The sequence below is a fragment of the Cinclus cinclus genome, chromosome 24 (assembly GCF_963662255.1).
Source record: "Cinclus cinclus chromosome 24, bCinCin1.1, whole genome shotgun sequence".
Classification (NCBI taxonomy): Eukaryota; Metazoa; Chordata; class Aves; order Passeriformes; family Cinclidae; genus Cinclus; species Cinclus cinclus.
The window spans coordinates 5,701,545-5,711,880 of record NC_085069.1 but is presented as its reverse complement, the minus strand read 5'-3'; the positions used below and the strand labels follow the sequence as shown (position 1 = coordinate 5,711,880).

The 10,336-nt window shown below is 48.3% G+C and overlaps 1 protein-coding gene across 1 annotated transcript; it reads left to right on the top strand.

Annotated features, from left to right (window-relative positions):
* The first annotated feature begins 2,652 nt into the window (after positions 1-2,652).
* On the top strand, positions 2,653-5,002 carry EPOP (elongin BC and polycomb repressive complex 2 associated protein). Its single transcript, XM_062508038.1, has one exon. The coding sequence runs from the start codon at positions 3,071-3,073 to the stop codon at positions 5,000-5,002; it is 1,932 nt and encodes a 643-aa protein (XP_062364022.1). The 5' UTR covers positions 2,653-3,070.
* The last annotated feature ends 5,334 nt before the right edge of the window (positions 5,003-10,336 follow it).

The following is a 10,336-nucleotide window of genomic DNA, read 5'->3' as shown; positions in this document are numbered from 1 at the left end:
TTAAAATTTTTTTTAAAATTGATACATTAAAAAAATAAAAAATTAAAAATTTAAAAAATTAAAATTCAAAAAAATTTTAAAAAATTTAAAAATTAAAATAATTTTTAAAAAATCAAAAAATTCAAGAAAATTTTAAAAATTCAAAAAAAATTTAAAAAAAAATTTTAAAAATTGAAAAATAAATTAAAAAAATAAAAAAATTCAAAAAATAAAAAAATTCAAAAAAATTTTAAAGAATTTAAAAAATTCAAAAAAAATTCAAAAAAAATTTAAAAAAATAAAAAAAATTTTTAAAATTCAAAAGAATTAAAAACGATAAAGAAATTTTAAAAATAAAAAAATTTTAAAAAATAAAAATTCAAAAATTCAAATATCAAAAAATTCAAAAAAATAAAAAAAATCAAAAAAATTCAAAAAAATTCAAAAAAAATTCAAAAAAAAATCCAAAAAAAATTCAAAAAAAATCCAAAAAAATTCAAAAAAAAATTCAAAAAAATTCAAAAAAAATTCCAAAAAAATTTAAAAATTCAAAAAAATTTAAAAAATGAAAAAAATTCCAGAAAAATCAAAAAAATTCAAAAAAATTCAAAAAAAATTCAAAAAAAATTCAAAAAAAAATTCAAAAAAAATTCAAAAAAATTAAAAAAAAATTCCAAAAAAATTTAAAAATTCAAAAAAATTAAAAAAATCAAAAAAATCCAAAAAAATCAAAAAAATTCAAAAAAATTCAAAAAAAAATTTTAAAATTCAAAAAATATCAAAAAAATAAAAAAATAAAAAAATTTAAAAAAAAATAAAAAAATTTAAAAACTAAAAAAAATAATTTAAAAATTAAATAAAAAAATAAAAAAATTTAAAAACTAAAAAAAATAATTTAAAAATTAAATAAAAAAATGCGGAGTAAGCAGAACCAACCCAACTTTTCATGCAGGACACAAAAAAGGGGCTGGGGAAGGAGCGGAGCCGCCGCTTCCCTGCCCCCAGGAAGGTTTCCCAGGGAACAATTTCCCCAAAATTCGCCTCCTGAGCTGAGTTCAAGCCTCGCTCCGGCGGCCTCAGGTTCAGAGGGACCCTCCACAATGGAGCCGAGCGCTGCCTGAGCGCTTCCAAAATTTCATTTTTCTCCGGTTTCGTTTTGGTTTTTTTTTTTTTTTTTTTTTTTAGTGTGTATTTTTTTGGGGGGGGCGGGGTTTTTTTGGTGTTTTTTTGGTGGTTTTTTTTTTGGTTTTTTTTTGATTTGTTTTTTTAAGGTTTTTTTTAAGTTTTTTTGTTGTTTGTTTTGGGTTTTTTTTTTTTGGAAGATATCGCGGGAGAGTTGCTAAACACCGAAGAAAACTTGGGATTTAAAGTTGGAAGTAAACTTTAGCAGCTCCAAGGCGTGCGAGAGAATTCGCCTTTCTCCTCCCTCTTTTTTTTTTTTTTTTCATTTTTTCTTTCCCACCATTTTTATTTTTATTTTTTTGTGTGTTTTTCCCATTCTTTATTTTCCTTTTTTATTCTTTTTTATATTTTCTTTTTTCTCTTCCCTTTTCTTTTCCCTTTTTCTTTCCTCCTATTTTTTTCTTTTTTACCTTATTTTTTATTTCCTTTTTTTCCCTTTCCTTTCCTTTCCTTTCCTTTCCTTTCCTTTCCTTTCCTTTCCTTTCCTTTCCTTTCCTTTCCTTTCCTTTCCTTTCCTTTCCTTTCCTTTCCTTTCCTTTCCTTTCCTTTCCTTTCCTTTCCTTTCCTTCTTTTTCCCCCCCCTTTTTTTTTCTTTCCTTTCCTTTTCCCTTTCCTTTTTTCTTTTTTCTTCTCTTCTTTTTTTTTCCCTTGCAATTTTTTTTTTCTTCCCCCCCCCCCCCATTTTTTTGCCTTTTAAGAAAGAATTCGGACAAAAAAAAACAACAACAAAAAAAAGACACGAACTGAATAAAGACGGCGTGCGAGCAAAAAAAAAAAAAAGGGAAAAAAAAAGAAAGAACACAACTCTCTTTTTCCACCGCTTTTACTGTGCACGCCAGCTAATAAATACAATTAATTGCCAATTAATTAAACAAGCTGCAGGATGAATTGTGGCCGAGGCGATGACTTCGAACAACCCGCCTAGAAGGAGAATTTTTTACGCTTTATTAAAAATATTCCTCCACACACCCATCCCAGAGGAATCCACATTTGGGAAGGCGCAGCGACCTCTTCAACGCGGAGCCAAAAAATCATCGAAAAAAATCCATTTAAACCGCGGAAACAAAGCGGAGGCGCCCGCGCTGCCGCCACCTCGGAACCTCGGTGATTTGGGATTTTTTTTTTTTTTTAATTTGGGGGTTTTTTTGGTTTTGGTTTTTTTTTTTTTTTTTTGGAGTGGGATGGGAAAGAGGGTGGTGGAGGAGGGGGGGGGGGGATGGGGTGGGGGGGGGGGTCACCCCATTGTGTGTGCGGGGTTTTGGGGAGGGGGTTCCTTTGAAATGTTGGGGTTCGGGGAATATTCCAGGAATATTCCAGCGGCGGGGAGGGGAATGTGGGATCCCCCCCACTCCCCGAGCCCCCCGAGCTTTGTCCGCTTGATTTTACACCGATCCTTCCCCCCGCCAAAAAAACAAAAAAAAAATTTAAAAAAAATTTTAAAAAAATAAAATAAAAGACGATTTGGGAGGCGGAGATGGGTGCGGGGCCGGCCCGGGCGATGAGAAATGTTTGACTTTTTGATTTTTTTTCCCCTTTTTTTTTTGTTTTTTTTTTTTTTTCCTTGCCGGGGAGGGGGCAGACGAGGAGCCGAACCCCGCAGCAGGAATTGGGTGTTCGGGAAATGTTGCCAAGACTCGACCGGAACATTTGAAAGCCAGATCGGCTGCTTTGGCTTTTTTTTTTTTTTTCCCCTCTTTTCCTTGTTTTTTTTTTTTTTTTTTTTTTTTTTTTTTTTTATCCGCCTCCCCTCCCCCTCTGGCCCCTCTCCGGAGGGATGTGTGCGATCAGCGAGTGGAAACAAAAATGTCCTGATTTCCACGATTTTCCTCGCCGCTCTTTGAAAAGGACAAAGTAAAAAAAAAAAAAAAAAAAAAAAATAATAATAAAAAAAATTAAATCTCCTCGCAAAATGTTCCTGACCTGCGAGGGGACCTTGGGGGTCGTTCCGGCCACCACGGATTACAGCGGCCAAGCCCGGCCAGGAGATTTCCACGCTGGCTACCAACAAATCGAAGGCATCAACTTGGGCTACTTACAGATCAACGGCACCCAGATGTTCGCCCTGGCCCAGGTGCTCAGCCAGATGTTCAAGGACATCCCCAGGACCACCATCAGCAAGAAAATGGAAATCCTGAAGATCAAGAGCCGCCGCTGCGAGCCGGCCGAGCTGCGGACGCTCAAAGCCATCCACTCGGTGCCCACGCGAGCCGTGAAGTGCTCGCTCATCTCCAAGGCGGACCTGGAGGCTCTCTGCACCTCCTGCAAGAGCCTCAGCCCGCGGAGGAGGAAGAGGAGGAGGAGGAAGAGCAGGAGAAGGGAGCAGCTGCTGCTGCCGGAGCCCGGGGAGTTCTTGCCCTGCCCGCGGCCCCCGCCCCGCAGAGCCGCTCCCGGCCGGGCCCCGCCGCTCCCGGGCCCGCAGCCGCTCCAGCCCGCCCGGGGGGGGCTCTTCGCTGCCGTTCTGGCCGCTTCCCCCCGGCATCTGCCGCTGCTGCAGCCGCCGTGCTGGCCCAGGGGGCTTCTCCCGCACGGAGCGGGGCAAGCGGGGGCCGGGAAGGGCCGAGCCCGCGGCTCGCCCCCCTGCAAGAGCCAGGGCAACTCGGCCGGCTACTCCAGTGACTCGGACTCCAGCCTGGACCTGGCAGCGTCCAGCCCCGCCAGCACCAGCGACTCCTCGGAGGAGGAGGAGGAGGAGGAGGAAGAGGAGGAGGAGGAGGAAGGGGACAGCTCGTGCAGCAGTGAGGAAGGCAGCTCCTCGGAGTCGGAGAGCAGCTCGCTGTGCAGCGGGGACTCGGTGCAGAGCACTCGGTACCGGCAGGCGGCTCTGCCCCGTTTCCAGCCGGCCCGGGAGCCGCTCGGCGAGGAGCGGCCGGCGGAGCCTCCCCCGAGCAAAGCGCTGCGCCCCGACCCCGAGCTGCTCTTCCTCTCGCAGCAGCTCTGGGCCCGCACCCTGCGGGCCACAACTTTGGAAAGTTTGAGCGCGGCCTCAGCGCCGAGCCCGGGGGCTCAGCCGGGGTTGTACACCAGGCACGAGACCTCCTCCTCCTCCTCTTCCTCCTCCTCCTCCTCCTCCTCCTCCTCCTCCTCCTCCTCCTCCTCCTCCTCCTCCTCGCCCCCTCCTTCCCCTAGCAGCACCCCCGGGGTGACCCCGCCACAAAAGGAGCGCGGTTTTGGAGAGGCCGGAGGGAAGGATTTGCACAAAGATGCCTGGAACAATACCAGCTCCTCCTCCTTGGAACTGCCCGGCGGAGCCTCCGCGGGGCCAGCGCCTTCCCCGGAGCCTCCCCCGGAGCTGCGGGGGAACCCAGGCTCCTCTGCCCCCGGAGAACCGCGGCCGGAGCATTTCGATCGCCTGATCCGCCGCTCCAAGCTGTGGTGCTACGCTAAAGGTTTCAACCTGGACGGCAAAGATTTACAACGCGGAACGGCGAGCCCTGAACCCTGGAGAGGAGCAGAGCTGAGATTCCAGCCCCGAGGAACAAGCGGGAGCCGGCAGGATGGCAACACCAAACGCCGGCGCCTCTCCAGGGTCACCGAAAGGCAGCGCAGCTCTTCCAAAGCCGGACCACCAAAAACCACCAGGAGGAATTCCAGGAAAGGAAACGCTCCCTGTAAAACCAACCCGCCTCGGAATTCTTTCAGCCTCATGGGCAACTTTCCCTGCACGCCCTCGCTGGTGGTGGGCGAGGATGGCGACCTGTGCCCGGCCTCGTCTCTGGGCGGTAAAAAGTCCTGGGCGCTGTCCAAGACTCACCCGTTGTGGCGCTGGCACTTGGGGGGCAGTGCCAGGCCCGCGCCCCCCAGCCTCAAATTCCGCGGGTGCTCCATCCTGGAGCATCCCTGAGAAGGAAAATTCCGGGATCCAGGAGGGGCCCGGGATGGGGAGAGGGGACCCCAAGGCCCCGGGGGGGGGGGGGGGGGGTGTGAACGGAGGAGCCGCGCGGGGTCGGTTTGGGCTCATTGGGGGCATTTTTGGGGTGGTTTTGGGGCCGATGTGGGGCTCGTTTGGGATCGGTTTGAGGCTGATTTGGTGCCAATTTTGGGACCGATTTGGGGTTGAATAAGGGCCGATTTAGGACTGTTTGGGGCCCGATTTTGGGACAGATTTGGCGCTGATTTTGGGACTGATTTGGGGCCGATTTGGTGCTGAATTTGGGGCCGATTTGGGGATGATTAAAGCCCGATTTGGGGCCGATTTAGGACTGTTTGGGGCCCGATTTTGGGACAGATTTGGCGCTGATTTTGGGGTTGATTTGGGGCCGATTTGGTGCTGATTTTGGGGCCGATTTGGGGATGATTTTGGGACCGATTTGGGGATGATTTTGGGGCCGATTTTGGGGCTGATTTAGGACTGTTTTGGGGCCGATTTTGGGACCGATTTGGTGATGATTCAGTGCCATTTTTGGTGCCGTTTTGGGGCTGATTTTGGACAGATTTTGGGCTGATTTAGGGCTGATTTGGGGTCTCGCGTGCTCCGGGACGTTTGGTTTGGGAGGAGTTTTAGGGTGAGGTTAAAACCTGCGATAGAACCCAAAGAATTCCCCAAAAATGGCACTGGGAATGCGGGGGTGATTCCCAGGAAAGGGATTTAGGGATGAAACAGCTCCTGGGAGAACTGGGAATGGGCTGGGAGAACTGGGAGCAAACTGGGAATGGGCTGGGAGGGCTGGGAATGAACTGGGAATGGGCTGGGAAATCTGAGAATGAAGTGGGAAAGCTGGGAATGAGCTAGGAATGAACTGGGAATGGGCTGGGAGAACTGGGAGTAAACTGGGAATGGGCTGGGAGCAAACTGGGAATTGCTGGGAAGGCTGGGAATGAATGGAAATGGGCTGGGAACGAGCTGGGAGAACTGGGAGAGAGCTGGGAATGGGTGGGGAAATCTGGGAATGAGCTAGGAGTGAAGTGGGAATGAGCTGGAAGAGCTCAGAATGAACTGGGAATGAACTGGGAAAGCTGGGAATGAGCTGGGAGTGAACTGGGAATGAGCTGGGAGAACGGGGAATAAACTGGGAATGGGCTGGGAATGAGCTGGGAGAACGGGGAATGAACTGGGAAAGCTGGGAATGAGTTAGGAATGAACTGGGAATGAGCTGGGAGAACTGGGAATGAACTGGGAAAGCTGGGAATGAGTTAGGAATGAACTGGGAATGAACTGGGTGAACTGGGAATGAGCTGGGAAGGGGATCCTGCTGCCCTGACCCCTACTCAAAAATAACCCCAAAAAAAGAACCAAAAACCCAAACAAGGAAAACCAAGACCTAATTTCTCCTTTTTTTTTTTTTTTTCTCTCCATAAAAAATGGGATTAAACCAATAAAAAAATCCCATGCAGGGAAGGAAACGGGGCAGGGAGGAAACGGCAGCTTTAAAAAAAAAAAAATCGGGAATTCTGGGAGTGTCGGAGGGGGAGTGACTTGAAGTTGCTCCGTGAAAATTCAATAAATATTTTATTTTTAAAGTGGTGGAAAAGGGGAAAAAAAGCGAGGAATTTGCGAGATAATAATCAGGAAAAAAAAAATCAGGATTTTGTGGGATAATCATCCTGGAAAAACTTTGGAGCCAGGAAAATCGGGAATATCCCTCCCTCCGCTAAGGGAATCAAATCCCGCCCGAAATTTTCCAAACCTTTAGGAAGGTGGGAAAAAAAAAAAAAAAAATCGAAGTTGATTTGGGGGTTTTTTTGGGGGGGTGTTTCGGGCCTGTTTTTTTTTTTTTCCCTCTTTTTTTTCCCGGAAGAAAAAAAAATCCCATCTCTCCCTGGAATTTCGGATTTTTTTTCCTCCAAAATTAAATAAAACAACAACAACAAAAAATAATAAATTCAAAATCAAAAATCACCACGAGGGAAAAGGGAAGGATCGAAAGGAAAATTTTCACACGCGGCCAGCTGGATTTATCCCGCTTGAAAATTCCAGCAGAGCCTTCAAAAATAAGGAAAATTAGGGAAAAATGGGATTTTAAAGGTCGGGAATGCTTGGGAGCTGTTTTCTCTGGAAATGGCGAATTGGTGCTGAAAGCTGTGTTTGTTTAATTTGGGTTTTTAGCGGGTTTTTTTTTTTTTGGATGTGAATCTTTTTTTTTTTTTTTTTATTTCGTCCCTCCCACTCTGAGCAAAACAGCGGAAAATTCCCTCGGTAAAATATTGGGATTTTAGAGCCGTTATTCCCCCCAAAAAAACAACAACAACGACAAAAAAACCCAAACAAGCCCAAAATCGTCGGGAAAAGTGGATTTTAGGGGGTTTGGCCCCCTTAGGAATCCCAAAAACTGGGGAGGTTTTCCATGGAATTCCCATGGAATTCCGGGTGGGGTAAAAAAATGTATTTTCTAGGAAAAAAAAAAAAAAAAGAAATTTTGAATCATTTTCGGGTGGGGTCGGAAAAAAAAAAATCCCGGGATGTGCGCTGGGAATGAATATTTATATTTATATTGATAATCCTGTATAAAATCATATAAATATATTAAAAACCATATAAATATATTAAAAATCCTATCTGTGTGTATAAATATAAATCTATGAATATAAATATTTAAATCCAGCAACCTCCAGACCCCGCAGCTCCCCCAGAAAAACTCAGGAATGTTTTTCCAAGGGATAAAATCACCTCGGGAATTGCAGGCCCAGGTTTTTATCCTGGTGTAAATACGGTTAAAAATTCGTTTTTTCTATTAAAAAAATTCACATTTTAGGCTGAGATTTTTTTTTTTTTATTTTTCATTTCTCCGTTCGTGCGTGGGGTTTGGATGTAAATATTTGTAAATCTCCTGTAAATCTCAATAAATTCTCTGTAAATGTTCTGTAAATATTGAGGGTTTGGGGGAAAAAAAATCAAAATACCTCAAAATTTTAATTGAAAACAAATACCCCAAAAAATCATTAAAATAAGAATTATCATCCTAATGTTAATTATGATAATTCCCACTTTGGTTTTGAGGTGTTTGAGGGAACTGAAGCAACCAAAGAATAAAGAAAATAAACTTTAAATAAGAAATAGAATCCGGGGGGAGCGGAGCTGCAGTGGAAATGAATGGAATAAAAGAAATATAAATTTAAAAATTGAAAACGAAAATACCAATTTTGGGCTGGAATCGCTTGGGTTGGGGTGAAAATCAGCAAATCTGAGGTGGGTTTGGGGCCAGGATCCCAATGGGATGAGCTGGGGAATGGGAATTTGGGATGAGTTGGGGAATGGGAATTTGGGATGAGCTGCGGGATCCCAATGGGATGAGCTCCAGGAGGAGGATCCCGATGGGACTCTGCAGGACAGGGATCCCAGTGGGATGAGCTGGGGAATGGGAATCCTGCTGGGATGAGCTGCAGGATCCCAGTGGGATGAGCTGGGGAATGGGAATCCTGCTGGGATGAGCTCCAGGATCCCAGTGGGATGAGCTGGGGAATGGGAATCCTGCTGGGATGAGCTGCAGGATCCCAGGGGGATGAGCTGGGGAATGGGAATCCTGCTGGGATGAGCTGCAGGGCCAGGATCCCATCAGGATGCAGTGGAAATTTGGAATCTTGCTGGGATGAGCTGTGGGAATGATGATCCCAATGGGATTAGCTGCAGGGTGGGAATCCCACCGGGAATGGGAATCCTGGATGAACTGCAAGGCCAGGATCCCGGTGGGATGAGCTCCAGGATCCCAGTGGGATGAGCTGCAGGATCCCAGTGGGATGAGCTGCAGGATCCCGGTGGGATGAGCTGCAGGATCCCAGTGGGATGAGCTCCAGGATCCCGGTGGGATGAGCTCCAGGATCCCGGTGGGATGAGCTGCAGGATCCCAGTGGGATGAGCTCCAGGATCCCGGTGGGATGAGCTGCAGGATCCCAGTGGGATGAGCTGCAGGATCCCGGTGGGATGAGCTGCAGGATCCCGATGGGATGAGCTGCAGGAACAGTGGGATGAGCTCCAGCATGGCAGTCCCAATGGGATGCACCGGAGAGTGGGAATCCTGCTGGGATGAGCTCCAGGATCAGCTCGGTTATCAGCTGTGGTTATTCCCAGTTCCTGGAGGTTCCTCCCTTCCCCTGCAGCCCCCCCGGTACCGAGGACCAGTGGATGCCCAGGGTCACTGGCCCGGCGCCCAGGGACCAGTGGGAGCCCAGGGACACTGGCCCAGTGCTGGGGGATGCCAAGGGACACAGGCCCAGTGACCAAGGACCAGTGGATGCCCAGGGACACTGGCCCGGTGCCCAAGGACCAGTGGAAGCTCAGGGACACTGGCCCGGTGCCCAAGGACCAGTGGAAGCTCAGGGACACTGGCCCGGTGCCCAAGGACCAGTGGAAGCTCAGGGACACTCGCCCAGTGCCCAAGGACCAGTGGAAGCTCAGGGACACTCGCCCAGTGCCCAAGGACCAGTGGGAGCTCAGGGACACTCGCCCAGTGCCCAAGGACCAGTGGGAGCTCAGGGACACTGGCCCGGTGCCCAAGGACCAGTGGATGACCAGGGACACTGGCCCAGTGCCCAAGGACCAGTGGAAGCTCAGGGACACTGGCCCGGTGCCCAAGGACCACTGGATGCCCAGGGACACTGGCCCGGTGCCCAGGGACCAGTGGGAGCTCAGGGACACTGGCCCGGTGCTGGGGGATGCCAAGGGACACAGGCCCAGTGCCCAAGGACCAGTGGAAGCTCAGGGACACTGGCCCGGTGCCCAGGGACCAGTGGATGCCCAGGGACACTGGCCCGGTGCCCAGGGACCAGTGGGAGCTCAGGGACACTGGCCCAGTGCCCAAGGACCAGTGGGAGCTCAGGGACACTGGCCCGGTGCCCAAGGACCAGTGGATGCCCAGGGACACTGGCCCAGTGCCCAAGGACCAGTGGAAGCTCAGGGACACTGGCCCGGTGCCCAGGGACCAGTGGGAGCTCAGGGACACAGGCCCAGTGCCCAAGGACCAGTGGGAGCCCAGGGACACTGGCCCGGTGCTGGGGGATGCCAAGGGACACAGGCCCAGTGCCCAAGGACCAGTGGGAGCTCAGGGACACTGGCCCGGTGCCCAGGGACCAGTGGGAGCTCAGGGACACTGGCCCAGTGCCCAGGGACCAGTGGAAGCTCAGGGACACTGGCCCGGTGCCCAGGGACCAGTGGGAGCTCAGGGACACTGGCCCAGTGCCCAAGGACCAGTGGGAGCTCAGGGACACTGGCCCGGTGCCCAAGGACCAGTGGATGACCAGGGAC

Coding starts and splice junctions, on each gene's coding strand:
- EPOP (XM_062508038.1), top strand. CDS start 3,071: ATGTTCCTGACCTGCGAGGGGACCTTGGGGGTCGTTCCGGCCACCACG.